This window comes from Oncorhynchus kisutch, linkage group LG25 (genome assembly GCF_002021735.2).
Source record: "Oncorhynchus kisutch isolate 150728-3 linkage group LG25, Okis_V2, whole genome shotgun sequence".
NCBI classification, from domain to species: Eukaryota; Metazoa; Chordata; class Actinopteri; order Salmoniformes; family Salmonidae; genus Oncorhynchus; species Oncorhynchus kisutch.
The window spans coordinates 267,523-286,374 of NC_034198.2; the positions used below are offsets into that span (position 1 = coordinate 267,523).

General features: G+C 44.6%; 1 protein-coding gene across 3 annotated transcripts in view; it reads left to right on the plus strand.

Annotated features, from left to right (window-relative positions):
• Positions 1–18,852, plus strand: part of LOC109869945 (cadherin-related family member 1) — a 150,570-nt gene that overhangs the window by 16,341 nt on the left and 115,377 nt on the right. For all 3 annotated transcript variants that reach the window (XM_031805225.1, XM_020460268.2, XM_031805226.1), the window contains 2 exons: positions 5,935–6,054; positions 10,227–10,370. In XM_031805225.1, coding sequence (XP_031661085.1) covers positions 5,935–6,054; positions 10,227–10,370 — 264 coding nt within the window. The remainder of the gene's footprint in view (positions 1–5,934; positions 6,055–10,226; positions 10,371–18,852) is intronic.

The following is an 18,852-nucleotide window of genomic DNA, read 5'->3' on the forward strand; positions in this document are numbered from 1 at the left end:
CAGCAGACTGGGATAAGGATTGATTGAATATGTCCATAAACACACCAGCCAGCTGGTCTGAGGACGCGTCTAGGGATGCCGTCTGGGCCGGCAGCCTTGCAAGGGTTAACACTTTTAGATGTTTTACTCACATTGGCTGCTGTGAAGGAGAGCCAGCAGGTTGTGGTAGCGGGCCATGTCGGTGGCACTGTATTGTCCTCAAAGCGAACAAATAAGTTGCTTAGTTTGTCTGGGAGCAAAAATCGTAGTCTGAGATGGGGCTGGTATTCTTTTTGTAGTCCGTGATTGACTGTAGACCCTGCCACATATCTCTCTTGTCTGAGCCATTGAATTGCGACTCTACTTTGTTTCTATACTGATGCATAGCTTGTTTGATTGCCTTGCGGAGGGAATAGCGACACTGTTTGTATTCGGTCATGTTTCCGGTCGCCTTGCCCTGATTAAAAGCAGTGGTTCGAGCTTTCAGTGTTGTGCGAATGCTGCCATCAATACACGGTTTCTGGTTGGGGAAGGTTTTAATTGTTGCTGTGGGTACAACATCACTGACACACTTGCTAATAAACTCGCTCACCGAATCAGCGTATTCATCAATGTTATTGTCCGACTCTATGCGGAAACATATCCCAGTCCACGTGATTGAAGCAATCTTGAAGCGTGGAATCTGATTAGTCGGACCAGCATTGAACAGACCTAAGCACGGGCGTTTCCTGTTTTAGTTTCTGTCTATAGGCTGGGAGCAACAAATTGGAGTCAGATTTGCCGAAAGGAGGGTGGTGGAGGGCCTTATATGCGTTGCGGAAGTTAGAGTAACAATGCTACAGGGTTTTACCAGCCAGGGTCGCGCATTCGATATGCTGATATAATTTAGGGAGCCTTGTTTTCAGATTAGCCTAGTTAAAATCCCCAGCTACAATAAATGCTGCCTCAGGATATGTGGCTTCCAGTTTACATAGAGTCCAATGACGTTCTTTCAAGGCCGTCGATGTGTCCGCTTGCGGGGGAATACACGTCTGTGATTATACTCAAAGAGAATTCTCTTGGTAGATAATGCGGTCAGCATTTGATTGTGAGGAATTCTAGGTCAGGTGAACTAAAGGACATGAGTTCCAGTATGTTATGATCACACCTCATTAATCATAAGGCATACACCCCCGCCCTTCTTCTTATCAGAGAGATGTTTGTTTCTGTCGGTGCGATGCGTGAAGAAACCAGGTGGCTGTACCTAGTATGATAACGTATCCCGAGTGAGCCATGTTTCCGTGAAACAAAGAACATTACAATCTCTGATGTCTCTCTGGAAGGCAACCCTTGCTCGGATTTCGTCTACCTTGTTGTCAAGAGACTGGACATTGGCGAGCAGTATACTTGGGAGCGGTGCGCGATGTGCCCGTCTATGGTTGCCTGACCTGAAGTCCGCTCAGTCTGCCCCTTCTGCGGCGCCGTTGTTTTGGGTCGCTGGCTGGGATCTGATTCATTGTTCTGGGTGGTGGACCAAACAGCAACACATAGCATTTTTTCGTTACCCTTAATAAATGTGATTAGTAATAGAGTTAGAGTAAATAAAATGGTCCCATAACAGTTTATTTTTACAAAGTAAAATGTAAAAGAGAATGGTATCAACACCTAAGGTGTTTTATTTATTTACAAAAGCAAATGTCACTAGCCATTGGCCTATGGTGGTTCTTGTGTTAACAAGTCACATAATAAATGGCATGAACTCACTCTGTGAGCAATGAAAGTGTTTCAAATAATTTTTGAATGACTACCTCATCTCCCTACCCCACACATACAATTATCTTTAATGGCCCTCAGTCAAGCAATGAATTTCAAACACAGATTCAACCACAAAGACCAGGGAGGTTTTTCAATGCCTCGTAGAGAATGGCACCTATTGGTAGATCGGATGGAGGGGGGGGGGGGCAGTCATTGTATATTTCTTTGAGAATGCTAAAGTTAATAATTACACTTTGGATGGTGCATCAGTACAACAAGTTACGACAAAGATTCAGGCATCCTTCCTAGCTCAGTTGATGGAGAGGAATGGAACCGCTCAGGGATTTCACCGTGAGGCCAATGATGACTTCACAACAGTTGCAGAGTTTAATGGCTGTAATAGGAGAAACCTGAGGATGGATCAACAACATTGTAGTTACTCCACAATACTAACCTAATTGACAGTGAAAAGAAGGAAGCCTGTACAGAATACATATATTCCAAAACATGCATCCTGTTTGCAACAAGGCACTAAAGTAATACTGCAAAAAAAACGTGGCAAAGCAATTCACTTTTGTCCTGAATACCAAGTGTTATGTTTGGGGCATATCCAATACAACACATTACTGAGTACCTCTCCATATTTTCAAGCATAGTAGTGGCTGCATCATGTATGTGTAGTGTGGTTCATTCTGTGTGTACTTTTAATTAGGACGCTGCCACAACTGAAGGTCTGCTAGTTGAATTATTTTATATTTGCCCTGCACACAGAGACAACACACATTATGTTAACCCTCGGCACAGTCCTAGCTCTCAGGCATCTTGCTAGCCGAAGGTCAGGCAAAAGATCGCCAAAAGGAAATACCAGGTGCTGCATGCACACATTCAATGTACAACAGCACACCATACAATACAAGCAAAATGATACAGAACATGATTCGGACAAAATAAAATTATATTAACCCTTGGCGCAGTCCTAGATCTCAGGCACCTGCGCAAGCACATGGCCACTCACTCAAACACTGTCCCAAGTACTCACAAGTTACAATAGATACCTTTAGTTAGCGAGCTTAGTGAAACTTGTTAGCATAAATCTTTCTATTATCCACATTGCAACCAATTTATGGTAGCATAACATTACATTCTGTAACATTATGATGGTTTTATATTAAATAATTTTGGAGCCAAGGACAACATACCTTGCTAGCCGAAGGTCAGGCAAAGAGAACAATAAGGGGTATGGAAATACAGATAACCCGCGATGGGCCAAACCAAAATATACTTTTACAATCACCTGTATGTACGATATTGATATGAAAAAGTGTTTGTACACGAAAGAAAAACATTAGCTATGCAGCTGTAATTAAATAAAAATAAACACACTGAATTATTATTATTATCAAATTATTAACATCCCCTCTTGACCTGGCCTATTTGAATTGGTCCTTGTGTGCAACTTGGTGCATGATCTATAGGAACAACATCACACTGCTACATATGGGTATGCTTGTAATAATTTAGGACTGTGGAGTTTTTCAGGATTAAATAGAAATGGAATGGAGCTAAGCACAGGCAAAATCATAGAGGAAATCCTAGAGGAAAACCTTTTTCAGTTGGCTTTCCACCAGACACTGGAAGATGAAATCACGTTTCAGCAGGACAACCTAAATCACAAGGCCAAATCTACACTGATGTTGCTTACCAAGAAGACAGTAAATGTTCCTGGTTGGATGAGTTACCTTTTTTGACTTAAAACCACTTAAAAATGTTGCACAATCCAGGTGGTAAATCTTTTAGAGATTTACCCAGAAATACTCACAGCTGTAATCGCTGCTAGGTGCTTCTACAATGTATTGACGCAGGGGTGTGAATACTTAGGCAAATTAGATGTTTCTGTATATCATTTTCAATACATTTGCAAACAATTCTAAAAACCTGTTTTCAGTTTGTCATTATGGGGTATTGAATACAGGCTGTAACACAACAAATTGTGCAACAAGTCAAAAGGTATGAAAACTTTCTGAAGGCACTGTATCACTTTGTATTCAGGACTAAAAGATAATTGATAGTAATTTAGTGCCTTGTTGCAAATGCATGCTTTGGAAAATTTGTATTCTGTACAGGCTTCTTTCCTTTCACTGTCTTTTCGGTTACTATTGTGGAGTAACTACAATGTTGTTGATCCATCCTCTGTGTTTTCGTATCACAGCCATTAAACTCTATCACTTTTTTAAAGTCACCATTGGTCCCATAGTGAAATCCCTGAGCAGATTCCTTCCTCTCCATCAACTGAGTTAGGAAAGACGCCTGTATATTTGTGACTGGGTGTATTGATACACCATCTAAAGTGTAATTAATAACTTCACCATGCTCAAAGAGATATTCAATGTCTGCTTTTTTTAGTTTAACCCATCTACCAACAGGTGCCCTTCTTTGCGAGGCAATGAAGGTCTTTGTGGTTGAATCTGTGTTTGAAATTCACTGCTCAACTGATGGACCTTACAGATAATTGTATGTGTGGGGTACAGAGAAGAGCTAGTCATAAAAAAAAAAATGCAATACTATTATTGCACACAGAGGGAATCCATGCAACTTATTATGTGACTTGTTAAGCACATTTGTACTTATTTAGGTTTGCCATAATTTTTTTAAAACTAATTTGTAAAAATTTCTACTTTTTTTCCAATTTCACATTATGGGTATTGTGTGTGGGCCAGTAACAAACATCTCAATTTAATACATTTTAAATTCTGGCTCTAACACAACAAAGCGTGCATAAAGTCAAGTGAATACTTACTGAAGGCATTGTAGGGAAAATAGACTAGGCAACAGGATAGATAATAAGTAGTATCAACAGCATATGTGATGAGTTAAAATAGTTTATGCAAATACGCAAATGGGGGGCATTTGGTTAACTATTTAGCAGTCTCATGTCTTTGGGATAGAAGCTGTTCAGGGTCCTGGTTGGTTCCAGATTTCATGCATCGGTACCGCTTGACGTGCGGTAGCAGAGAGAACAGTCTGACTTGGGTGGCTGGAGTCTTTGACAATTTTAGGGCCTTCCTCTGACACCGCCTGGTATAGATGTCCTGGATGGCAGGGAGCCTCGTCCTCAGTGACGTACTGGGCCGTACACACTACCCTCTGTAGCGCCTTGTGGTCGGATGCCAAGCAGTTGCTACACCAAGCAGTGATGCAGCCAGTCAAAATGTGTTCTTCTTGTCCAGGTGGGAGAAGGCAGTGTGGAGTGCAAAATAGATTGAATCATCTGTGGATCTGTTTGGGTGACATACACATTGAAGTGGGTTCAGAGTTTCTGTGATGCCTGGTGCTCTCATGCATGGTTCAGTGTTGCTTGCCTCGAAGCAAGCATAGAAGTCATTTAGATTGTCTGGTAGGCTCGCGTCACTGGGCAGCTGGCTGCTGGATTTCCCTTTATAATTTGTGATATTTTTCAAGCCCTGCTACATCCGTTGAATGTCAGATATGGCGTAGTAGGATTCGATCTTAGCCCTGCATTGAAGCTTTGCCTGTTTGATGGTTCGTCAGAGGGCGTAGCAGGATTTCTTATAAGCGTCCGGATTATTGTCCCACTTCTTGAATGGCAGCTCTAGCCTTTAGCTCAGTGCGGATGTTGCTTGTAATCCATTGCTTCTGGAACATATTCTAGTCTGTGCTAGCAAAACAGTCCTGTGTGTTTGTGTGTTTACACACACGTGTACTTGTCTGTATGTGCACAAGAGTATGCAGTTATTGGGCTCATCAGCCGGGGATTAAATCACATTAATTCATTTAAATCAATGTGTATTGGTGGCTTAGAGGGCTGCTTTGGCCAGAGATGGTGGGGAATGTTGGTGTGCACTTTGTGTGGGGACGTGCTATTAGGAGCAGAGCATAGCTGGACATTGATGCAAAGCACATCTGGACACACCAGCTTTTTACATGCCTGCCCCTATTCTGGGCATATGGCCTCTTTGTATCCAAACATAGATATGCATATTTTGTATTCACTCTATGTCCAAATTCCCATGGTCCTTTGAGGGGTAGTTATGTATTTATCTGATTACTGGCATGATATGTCTGCTCACGTTTACCTTAGTGAGCGGTGATGGTGGGGTTTCAGGATGGAGAGGCTTAAGGATCGAAAGGCTCTTTGCTGTTTGACCTCATCTGTGTGTATTTAAGCTTTTAATATGATGCCTTTTCTTTCTGCCATGACAGACTAATGGTCAATCCAGTAAGTTTGCCATAGACCGACACAGTGGTGTGCTGAGGATCAAGCCCGGGGAGATGCTGGACTATGAGAGGTCGACAACACACTTCATCACAGTGGTGGCCAAGGTAATGGTCATTGCCTACCACTGATAACACTGATAACCCTACAGTATATCATGCATTGGCAAACAACATGCTCACTCTTTATCACCTTATAATAAGGAATGGGGTACTGAAACCTCATGATATACAGGATATACATGAAGTTAATGAAAAATAAATAGCACATCACTCAACAATAATAATTTCACTTTGGATAAATCTAGTGTCGTGTCTTTTGTTGTCGTTAATGTGATGACATGCTATTTATCGAATAATTAACTATGTTTATAATTACATGATTCAATTCATCATATAACCATTAACTCATAAACCTGGGACAACACGGGAAAAGTTGAGTTACCGTTTCCCAAATTAACTCAAAGAATATCAGAATATATCGATTTCATAGCAGTCACTAATGAATGAATCTCCTCATCAGTCTCATTCAGAACGTTGCATAATCTGCACATACCCAGGTCTCACTAATCATTCCATACCACACAAATTGAGTTGATTATTTATTTACTAACAAGCTAAATGATAAAATTATATACACATACACAAACGGTCTAGGTTATTGGTTAGAACTTAATACAATGGCAACAGGTCCGTAGCGGAACAACACATTATGACACGTGTTACACAAGATGGAGTTTGACAGAAAGCGAGAGAAAGAGCAAGCGAGAAATTCAACAATTGGATATATTTGTAAACTATGCTTCGTTTTAACCCTTACCCCGAACTGCCACTCTTACGAGTAAAAAGTGTAACGCATGTATTTACGTATTGAAGGTCTCCGTTGGGTATCTTTTCGTGGGCCGAGTTCCACTTAGTGGGATATGTTTGGCTGACGCCCTGGCCGACGCTCTGGTTTGGCAGACGCCTTGTTCTTTCGTCTTCAGGTGTAAGTCTCTGATTGTCCACACGATGTCACAATGTTCATTCTCTTAGTTGTCTGTTTCCTTGCACTCGTTCTGTGAGTGGGCTTCTGTGGAGGCTAATCAGCCGTGTCGACACTCCCAGCATGGGTAGGAGGGCCGTGTAGACAACTGGTGGCTTGAGAAGAATAACCGGGTGGTCCTGCTTGAATTTACCTTCATAGATACAGTAATCAACCGTAGAGTTGATTGTTACGAGATTCCTTTGACCTCTTCAACTTCATGGTGCGTTTTGGAGCCACGACTACTCGTAGACCTCGTCTGTAGTGCGTGGTCAACTTCATCTGATATGTAAATTCTTAACTCACATGTTTTATACACCAGAGAAGAAAGGGGTGTTTCCGTCTTTATGACATGCTCTCTGGGTTCCCTGCGGCATAACTAGCTACGAGGCAAGGTATTACAATATACTATGTTCTTGTTAGACAACTAAAATCACAGCCTCATCATCACAAAAACATTCTCTTTGATATGGATATTTTCTACACAACGTCATGTACATATTATGAAAACTATAGTTACAATGTTTCCGTTATAACATCTTCATTTAACTTTTAATGACAAATCACAAAATCAACATTCATTTTCATATTCCATCTATCATTGGTACCACCATTTTGGCTGATGAAATATAATGTCCCAAAGTCCATTTTTATTGCATGTTACAGTTCTGAGGTAGCCTCTCCCTAAGGCACACACAGACATTCCAATCCCCAACATTAAAGGAAAAATGATTAGTCTGCTGCCTTAGAATTTACGAAGGGCGTGAGGTGTCATAAACCACTCCCCCATCAATCCCTCTATACCTCTCCCCCTCTGCGGGAGGGAGAGAGATCTCTGTAGAACTGTGATCGACTGTAACCTGATCCTCACAGGCCAGTCATGACACTAGGATACAGGCATGCTAGTGTCCTGGGGCCTCATTTATAACAATTGCGCAAATTTCACACTATTTCTGAGTTGTCGCACGTACAAACATATCGAGATACATAAACTTGCCGCAAGCCATACATACAGTGGGGAGTATTTGATACACTGCCGATTTTACAGGTTTTCCTACTTTTCCTACTACAAAGCATGTAGAGGTCTGTAATTATTTATCATAGGTACACTTCCACTGTGAGAGACGGAATCTAAAACAAAAATCCAGAAAATCACATTGTATGATTTTATAATAATTAATTTGCATTTTATTGCATGACATAAGTATTTGGTACATCAGAAAAGCAGAACTTAATATTTGGTACAGAACCTTTGTTTGCAATTACAGAGATCAAACATTTCCTGTAGTTCTTGACCAGGTTTGCACACACTGCAGCATTTTGGCCCACTCCTCCATAAAGACCTTCTCCAGATCCTTCAGGTTTCGGGGCTGTCGCTGGGCAATACGGACTTTCAGCTCCCTCTAAAGATTTTCTATTGGGTTCAGGTCTGGAGACTGGCTAGGCCACTCCAGGACCTTGAGATGCTTCTTACGGAGCCACTCCTTAGTTGCCCTGGCTGTGTGTTTCGGGTCGTTGTCATGCTGGAAGACCCAGCCATGACCCATCTTCAATGCTCTTACTGAGGGAAGGAGGTTGTTGGCCAAGATCTCGCGATACATGGCCCCATCCATCCTCCCCTCAATACGGTGCAGTCGTCCTGTCCCCTTTGCAGAAAAGCATCCCCAAAGAATGTTTCCACCTCCATGCTTCACGGTTGGGATGGTGTTCTTGGGGTTGTACTCATCCTTCTTCTTCCTCCAAACACGGCGAGTGGAGTTTAGACCAAAAAGCTCTATTTTTGTCTCATCAGACCACATGACCTTCTTCCATTCCTCCTCTGGATCATCCAGATGGTCATTGGCAAACTTCAGACGGGCCTGGACATGCACTGGCTTGAGCAGGGGGACCTTGCGTGCGCTGCAGGATTTTAATCCATGACGGCGTAGTATGTTACTAATGGTTTTCTTTGAGACTGTGGTCCCAGCTCTCTTCAGGTCATTGACCAGGTCCTGCCGTGTAGTTATGGGCTGATCCCTCACCTTTCTCATGATCATTGATGCCCCATGAGGTGAGATCTTGCATGGAGCCCCAGACCGAGAGTGATTGACCGTCATCTTGAACTTCTTCCATTTTCTAATCATTGCACCTACAGTTGTTGCCTTCTCACCAAGCTGCTTGCCTATTGTCCTGTAGCCCATCCCAGCCTCGTACAGGTCTACAATTTTATCCCTGATGTCCTTACACAGCTCCTTGGTCTTGGCCATTGTGGAGAGGTTGGAGTCTGTTTGATTGAGTGTGTGGACAGGTGTCTTTTATACAGGTAACGAGTTCAAACAGGTGCAGTTAATACAGGTAATGAGTGGAGAACAGGAGGGCTTCTTAAAGAAAAACCAACAGGTCTGTGAGAGCCGGAATTCTTACTGGTTGGTAGGTGATCAAATACTTATGTCATGCAATAAAATGCACATTAATTAGTATAAAATCATACAATGTGATTTTCTGGATATTTGTTTTAGATTCTGTCTCTCACAGTTGAAGTCTACCTATGACAAAACATTACAGACCTCTACATGCTTTGTAAGTAGGAAAACCTGCAAAATCGGCAGTGTATCAAATACTTGTTCTCCCCACTGTACGCATGTTTCCCGTTATCAATATCCTGTTTGACAATAATGCCCTTCATTTACTGTATCATTTGGAACTATTGCCATCAGGCCAAGGCATGCAAAAGACAAATTGTTGTTCAATATTTAGTTAATCAATAGATAAACAGATTTATTTGTCCTGTCCTGGTATACGCTCAGAGATTAAATAGGCAATGATGTCACGCTCCTATTGCATAGAATTACTGTACCCTACAGATACTGTGAAATATTTTATGTAAGCCACGGTCTATTTACTGTATTGGCAGAATCTTTAGCAGTAATTTATAATGTATCTGGAAAGAGAAAACAATAGCAAACTGTCATGGACCTTTCAGCAGAATGTTTGAATTCAACAATGTTTTCCATCGACTTTTCCCCCCAACATAAATATGGTGGACTGGGAATTCTGAAACATTGTAGGGCACACACTTCCAGCAGCAGTATGATCCACCTTGTTGTCTCTACTGTTGATTGTGGTGCTATCTTGTGTCAAATCCTTCTTGAAGGATGTATTTTATCAAAATGAAGACAAACTTGAATAAATAAAGGTTACACAGCCATGTCTGATCTTTTAAATTAAATTGCATAAAATGAGGATGTATAATATGGGATATTTGATTCTGTAACAGGATGGTGGTGGGAATTACAATGGGAAAGAACAGGTGATGTCATCCTCTGCCACCTTGACAATCAATGTGATTGACACCCAGGACACGCCCCCTAGCTTTGTTGGGACACCATATTTCGGATACGTTTATGAAGTGTCCGTACCAGTAAGTACAAACATGCACAACTCTCAAGATATCACACTAACATGACACACACACGAAGAACACCGTACAATTGTATAACACTTCAACAAAAATGTAACCATGTCATTAGATTTAGGCTAATTTAGGCTAATTTAGGGATTTTTAGTGTATCCCGCTGACAGGAATAAACATCTCTCCGGTAAGAAGAAGGGCGGTGGTGTATGTGTCATGATTAACGACTCATAGTGTAATTGTAACAACAATTACTGTTGTTACAATTAAGGAACTCAAGTCCTTTTGTTCACCTGACCTAGGATTCCTCACAATCAAGTGCCGACTATCTCCTAAGAGAACTCTCCTCGGTTGTCGTCACAACCATGTATATCCCTCAGCAAGCGGATAACAAGACGGCCATCAAGAAACTTCACTGGACTTTATGCAAACTGGAAACCATATTTCCTGAAGCTGCATTTATTGTAGCTGGGTTTTTTATATGGCTGCAGGGGCAGTATTGAGTAGCTTGGATGAAAAGGTGCCCATTGTAAATGGCCAGGTCCTCAGTCTCAGTTGCTAATATATGCATATTATTATTAGTATTGGATAGAAAACACTCAAGTTTCCAAAACTGTCAAAATATTGTCTGTGAGTATAACAGAACTGCATGTTCCATAGCCTCCCTTTGCTGGATTTAAAGAGATATGAACCAGATTCCTTTTCCTATCGCTTCCTCAAGGTGTCAACAGTCTTCAGACATAGTTTCAGGCTTTTATTTTGACAAATGAGCCAGAACGATAACATCGCGTCAAGTGGTCACATGAGTTTTCCTTGCGCAACAGAATTTGGACAGCCACTGTTTTCCCCTCTCCTACTGTGAAAGACATTTGCGATTGATATATTATTGTTTATATATTTTAAAAACAACCTGAGGATTGATTATAAAAAACGTTTGACATGTTTCTGTGGACATAATGGAAACTATTTGGAATTTTCGTCTGCGTTGTCATGACCGCTCTTTCCTGTGGATTTCTGAACATAACGCGACAAACAAATGGAGGTATTTTGGATATAAAAATCATCTTTATGGAACATCCGAAGATTATCAAAGGTAAACGATTAATTTGATTGCTTTTCTGATTTTCGTGACCGAGCTACCTGATGCTAAGTGTACTTAATGTTTTATCGTGCCATCGATAAACTTACACAAACGCTTCGATTGCTTTCGCTGTAAAGCATAATTTCAAATCTGACATGACAGGTGGATTAACAAAAGGCTACATACAATGTTTTCCTATATCGCACTTGTGATTTCATGAATATAAATATTTATAGTAATATTTATTGTATGTAGCGCTATGCTATTCAGCGGTTGTTGATTACACTTATCCCGATAGGGGGGTTGCAGCCATAACAGGTTAACAAAGCTAATTTGAGAACAAGGCTACCTAAATTCTATCAGCATATTGATTGCTGTACACGAGCAAGTAACACGCTCGACCATTGCCACTCTAACTCTCGCGATGCAAACAAGGCCCTCCCCTGCCCTCCTTTTGACAAATCTGACCGTGACTCCATCAAATCAAATCAAATCAAATTTATTTATATAGCCCTTCGTACATCAGCTGATATCTCAAAGTGCTGTACAGAAACCCAGCCTAAAACCCCAAACAGCAAGCAATGCAGGTGTAGAAGCACGGTGGCTAGGAAAAACTCACTAGAAACCTAGGAAGAAACCTAGAGAGGAACCAGGCTGTGGGGTGGCCAGTCCTCTTCTGGCTGTGCCGGGTGGAGATTATAACAGAACATGGCCAAGATGTTCAAATGTTCATAAATGACCAGCATGGTCGTATAATAATAAGGCAGAACAGTTGAAACTGGAGCAGTAGCACAGTCAGGTGGACTGGGGACAGCAAGGAGTCATCATGTCAGGTAGTCCTGGGGCATGGGCCTAGGGCTCAGGTCCTCCGAGAGAGAGAAAGAAAGAGAGAATTAGAGAGAGCATATGTGGGGTGGCCAGTCCTCTTCTGGCTGTGCCAGGTGGAGATTATAACAGAACATGGCCAAGATGTTCAAATATTCATAAATGACCAGCATGGTCGAATAATAATAAGGCAGAACAGTTGAAAATGGAGCAGCAGCACGGCCAGGTGGACTGGGGACCGCAAGGAGTCCTCATGACAGGTAGTCCTGGGGCATGGTCCTAGGGCTCAGGTCAGTTGAAACTGGAGCAGCAGCACAGCCAGGTGGACTGGGGACAGCAAGGAGTCATCATGTCAGGTAGTCCTGGGGCATGGTCCTAGGGCTCAGGTCCTCCGAGAGAAAGAGAGAAAGAGAGAATTAGAGAACGCACACTTAGATTCACACAGGACACCGAATAGGACAGGAGAGGTACTACAGATATAACAAACTGACCCTAGCCCCCCGACACAAACTACTGTAGCATAAATACTGGAGGCTGAGACAGGAGGGGTCAGGAGACTCCATCTTGTTGATCCCCTCCTATAGGCAAAAACTTGAACAGGAAGCTATGTGCTTAAGTCTATCCAACGCTGGTCTGACCAATCAGATTCCACACTTCAAGATTGCTTCAATCACGTGGACTGGGATACGTTCCAGGTTGCCTTGAGATAATAACATTGACATACATTTATGTTGACCTAACCAGAAACTGTGGATTGATGGCAGCATTCACGCAAAACTGAAAACACGTCCCACCGCATTTTAAGGCGACTGGAAATATGGCCGAATAAGAACCGTGCAGTTATTCCATCCGTAAATCAAACAAGCAAAGTGTCAGTATAGAGACAAGGTGAAGTCACAATTCAACGGCTCAAACATGAGACATTTGTGGCAGGGCCAACAGACAGTCACAGATTACGAAAGGTAAACCAGCCCCGTCACGGAAATCGTCATCTTGCTTCTGACAAATTAAGCAACTTCTTTGCCTGTTTTGAGGATAATACAATGCCACCGATGTGGCCTGCTACCAAAGACTGTGGGCTCGTCTTCTCTGTGGATGACGAGAGTAAAACATTTAAACGTGTTAGCCCTTGCAAGGCTGAAGGCCAAGATGGCATCCCTAACCGCGTCCTCAGAGCATGTGCAGACCAGCTGGCTGTGTGTTTACGGACATATTCAATCAATCCCTATCCCAGTCTGCTGTCCCCACATGCTCTAAGATGGCCACCATTGTTCCTGTTCGCAAGAAAGCTAAGGTAACTGAACTAAATGACTATTGCCCTGTAGCACTCACTTCTGTCATCATGAAGTGCTTTGAAAGCCAAGGATCACATCACCTACACCCTACCTGTCACCATAGACCCACTTCAATTTGTCTACCACCCCAATAGGGCCACAGACGATGCAATTGCCATCGCACTGCACGTTGCCCTATTCCATCTGGACAAACGGAATACCTATGTTACAATGCAGTTCATTGACTACAGCTCAGCATTCGACAGCATAGTACCCTTCAAAATCATCATTAAGCTTGAGTCACTGGGTCTTGACCCCACCCTGTGCAATTAGGTCCTGGACTTCCTGAAGGGCCGCCCCCAGGTGATGAGCGTAGGAAACAACATCTCCACTCTGCTGATCCTCAACACTGGGGCTCCGCAAGGATTCGTTCTCAGCCACCTCCTATACTCCCTGTTCACTCACGACTGCGTGACAATGCACACCTCCAAGTCAATCATCAAGTTCCCAGATGACACAACAGTGGTAGGCTTGATTACCAACAACGACGAGACATCCTACAGGGAGGAGGTGAGGGCCCCCGGAGTGTGGTGTCAGGAAAATAACCTCTCACTCAATGTCAGCAAAACAAAAGAGATGATCATGGACTTCAGAAAACAGCAAAGGGAGAACCCCCCTATCCACATTGACGGGACATTAGTGGAGAAGGTGGAAAGCTTTAAGTTCTTCGGCGTACACATCACAGACAAACTGAAATGGTCCACCCACACAGACAGCATGGTGAAGAAGGCACAGCAGTGCCTCTTCAACCTCAGGAGGCTGAAGAAATTTGGCTTGTCACCAAAAATACACAAACTTTACAGATGCACAATTGAGAGCATCCTGTCGGGCTGTATCACCACCTGGTATGGCAACTGCACCGCCCACAACTACAAGGCTCTCCAGGGGTTGGTGCAATCTGCATAAAGCATCACCGGGGGTAAACTACCTGCCCTCCAGGACACCTCCAACATCCGATGTCACAGGAAGGCAAAACAGATCATCAAGGACAATAACCACCCGAGCCACTTCCTGTTCACCCCGCTTCCATCCAGATGGCGAGGTTAGTACAGGTGCATCAAAGCTGGGACAGAAAGATTCACAAACAGCTTCTATCTATATAGATATCTTTTTTTTACCTTTATTTAACTAGGCAAGTCAGTTAAGAACAAATTCTTATTTTCAATGACGGCCTTGGAACAGTGGGTTAACTGCCTGTTCAGGGGCAGAACGACAGATTTGTACCTTGTCAGTTCGGGGGTTTGAACTTGCAACCTTCCGGTTACTAGTCCAACGCTCTAACCACTCTAACCCTGCCGCCCCAAGGCCATCAGACTGTTAAACAGCCACCACTAACACAGAGAGGCGGCTGTCTATATTTAGACTTGATATCATTGGCCACTTTAATAAATGAACGCTTGTAACTTTAATAATGCTACTTTAAGAATGTTTACATATCTCACATTGCTCATCTCATATGTATATAGTGTATACTGTATCCTTCACTATCTATTCTTTACTATATATTGCATTGTAGACACTCTGTCACTGCTCATGCACCTGTTTTATACTTACAGTTGATGTCAGAAGTTTACATACACCTTAGCCAAATATATTTACGGATTTATTTCAGCTTTCATTTCTTTCATCACATTCCCAGTGGGTCAAAAGTTTACAAACACTCAATTAGTATTTGGTAGCATTGCCTTTATATTGTTTATCTTGGGCAAACGTTTTGTGTAGCCTTCCACAAGCTTCCTACAATAAGTTGGGTGAATTGATGTCCTCCTGACAGAGCTGGTGTAGCTGAGTCAGGATTGTAGGTCTCCTTGCTCGAACACGCTTTTTCAGTTCTACCCACAAACGTTCTATGGAATTGAAGTGAGGGCATTGTGATGGCCACCAATACCTTAACTTTGTTGTCTTTTAGTCATTTTGCCACAACTTTGGAAGTATGCTTGCGGTCATTGTCCATTTGGAAGACCCATTTGCGACCACGCCTTAACTTCCTGACTGATGTCTTTAGATGTTGCTTCAATATATCCACATCATTTTCCTTCCTCATGCAGCCATCTATTATGTGAAGTGCACCAGTCCCTCTTGCAGCAAAAGCACCCCCACAACATGATGCTGCCACCCAATTTGCTTCAGGGTTGGGATGGTATTCTTCAGCTTGCAAGCCCCACCCTTTTTCCTCCAAACATAACGATGGACATTATGGACAATCAATCAATCAATCAATAACATTTATTTATGACGCCCTTCAAACATCAGCTGATGTCACAAAGTGCTGTACAAAAACCCAGCCTAAAACCCCAAACAGCAAGCAATGCAGGTGTAGAAGCTAGGAATAACCCTCTAGAAAGGCCAGAACCTAGGAAGAAACCTAGAGAGGAAACAGGCTATGAGGGGTGGCCAGTCCTCTTCTGGCTGTGCTGGGTGGAGATTATAACAGAAAATGGTCAAGATGTTCAAATGTTCATAAATGACCAGCAGGGTCAAATAATAATAATCACAGTGGTTGTCGAGGGTGCAACAGGTCAGCATCTCAGAAGTAAATGTCAGTTGGCTTTTCATAGCCAATCATTCAGAGTACCTCTAACACTCCTGCTGTCTCTAGAGAGTTGAAAACAGCAGGTCTGGGACAGGTAGCACGTCCGGTGAAGAGGTCAGGGTTCAATAGCCGCAGGCAGAACAGTTGAAACTGGAGCAGCAGCACGGCCAGGTGGACTGGGGACAAACAGTTATTTTTTGGTTTCATCAGACCAGAGGAAATATATCCAAAAAGAACGATCTCTGTCCCCATGTGCAGTTGCAAACCGTAGTATGGCTTTTTTATGGTGGTTTTGGAGCAGTGGTTTCTTCCCTGCTAAGCAGCCTTTCAGGTTGTAAGGGATTTCCACCTCCTCGTCTGAAGAGGAGAGGCGAGAAGGATCGGAGGACCAATATGCGGCGTGGTAAGTGTCCATGTTTTTTTTAATAAGAAATACTACACATGAACACGACTGAAATACAAAAACAAATGTGGAGCGAACGAAACCCAAAACAGTACCGTGTGGTGAAAAACACAGACACGGAAACAATCACCCACGAAATACCCAAAGAATATGGCTGCCTAAATATGGTTCCCAATCAGAGACAACGATACACACCTGCCTCTGATTGAGAACCACTCTAGGCAACCATAGACTTACCTAGAATACTACACTGAACACAACCCCATCAATCTACAAAAACCCCTAGACCAGACAAACACATAATCACCCATGTCACACCCTGGCCTAACCAAAATAATAAAGAAAACACAGAATACTAAGGCCAGGGCGTGACAGTACCCCCCCCCCCCCCAAAAGGCGCGGACTCCCGGCAGCACACCTAAACCCATAGGGGAGGGTCTGGGTGGGCGTCTATCCATGGGGGCGGCTCTGGCGCTGGACGTGGATCCCACTCCACCATAGTCTTTGTCCACCTCCTTAGCGTCCTTTGAGTGGCGACCCTCGCCGTCGACCTTGGCCGAGTAACCCTAACAAAGGGCCCCACTGGACTGAAGGGCAGCTCCGGACTGAGGGGTAGCTCAGGACTGAGGGGTAGCTCAGGACTGAGAGGAAGCTCAGGACTGAGAGGAAGCTCAGGTGGGTTGATGGCTCTGGCAGATCCTGGCTGAATGCCGGTTCTGGCAGATCCTGGCTGACTGGCGGCTCTGGCAGATCCTGGCTGACTGGCGGCTCTGGCAGATCCTGGCTGACTGGCGGATCCTGGCTGAATTGTGGATCCTGGCTGAATGGCGGATCCTGGCTGACTGGCGGCTCTGGCAGATCCTGGCTGGCTGACTGGCGGCTCTGGTAGATCCTGGCTGACTGGCGGCTCTGGCAGATCCTAGCTGACTGGCGGATCCTGGCTGACTGGCGGCTCTGGCAGATCCTGGCTGACTGGCGTCTCTGGTAGATCCTGGCTGACTGGCGGCTCTGGCAGATCCTGGCTGACTGGCGGATCCTGGCTGACTGGCGGCTCTGGCAGATCCTGGCTGACTGGCGGCTCTGGCAGATCCTGGCTGACTGGCGGCTCTGGCAGATCCTGGCTGACTGGCGGCTCTGGCAGATCCTGGCTGACTGGCGGCTCTGGCTGCTCCATGCTGACTGGCGGCTCTGGCTGCTTCATGCTGACTGGCGGCTCTGGCTGCTCCATGCTGACTGGTAACTATGGCGGCTCATGACAGACGGGAGGCTCAGGCGGCTCATGACAGACAGGCAGCTCAGGCGGCGCTGGGCAGATGAGCAGCTCAGGCGACGCTGGAGAGGAGAAAGGCTCTGGCAAGCCTGGACAGGCGAAGCGCACTGTAGGCCTGGTGCGTGGTGCTGGTACTGGTAGTACTGGGCCGAGGACACGCACAGGAAGCCTGGTACGGGGAGCTGCCACCGGAGGGCTGATGCGTGGAGGTGGTCCTGGATAGACTGGACCGTGCAGGTGCACTGGAGCTCCAGTGCACCTGCAAGGTCCAGTCTATCCAGTACCACCTCCACCTCTATGCACCCGCACTTGAGCACCGAGCCTGCCCAACCTTACCTGGTTGAATGCTCCCGGTCTCCCTGCCAGTGCGGCAAGGTGGAATAGCCCGCACTGGGCTGTGCAGGCGAACCGGGGACACCATGCGTAAGGCTGGTGCCATGTACGCCGGCCCAAAGAGACGCACTGGAGACCAGATGCATAGAGCCGGCTTCATGGCACCTGGCTCAATGTCCACTCTAGCCCGGCAGATACGAGGAGCTGGTATGTACCGCACCGGGCTATGCACCCGCACTGGGGACACCGTGCGCTCCACAGCATAACACGGTGCCTGCCCGGTCTCTCTCGCCCTCTGGTAAGCACAGGAAGTTGGTGCAGGTCTCCTACCTGGCTTCGCCATACTCCCTGTGTGCTTCCCCCCAATACATTTTTGGGGCTGACTCTCGGGCTTCCATCCACGCCGCCGTGCTGCCTCCTCATACCAGCGCCTCGCCGCCTTCGCTGCCTCCAGCTCTTCTTTGGGGCGGCGATATTCTCCTGGCTTAGCCCAGGGTCCTCTCCCATCGAGGATTTCCTCCCATGTCCAAGAGTCCTGTGTCTTTGGCCGCTGTTGCTGCTGCCCGTTACCACGCCGCTTGGTCCTGTTGTGGTGGGTGATTCTGTTACGATTTTCTTCCTGGGAAGCAGAGGAGAGGCGAGAAGGATCGGAGGACCAATTTGTGGCGTGGTAAGTGTCCATGTTTTTTTTAAATAAGAAATACTACACATG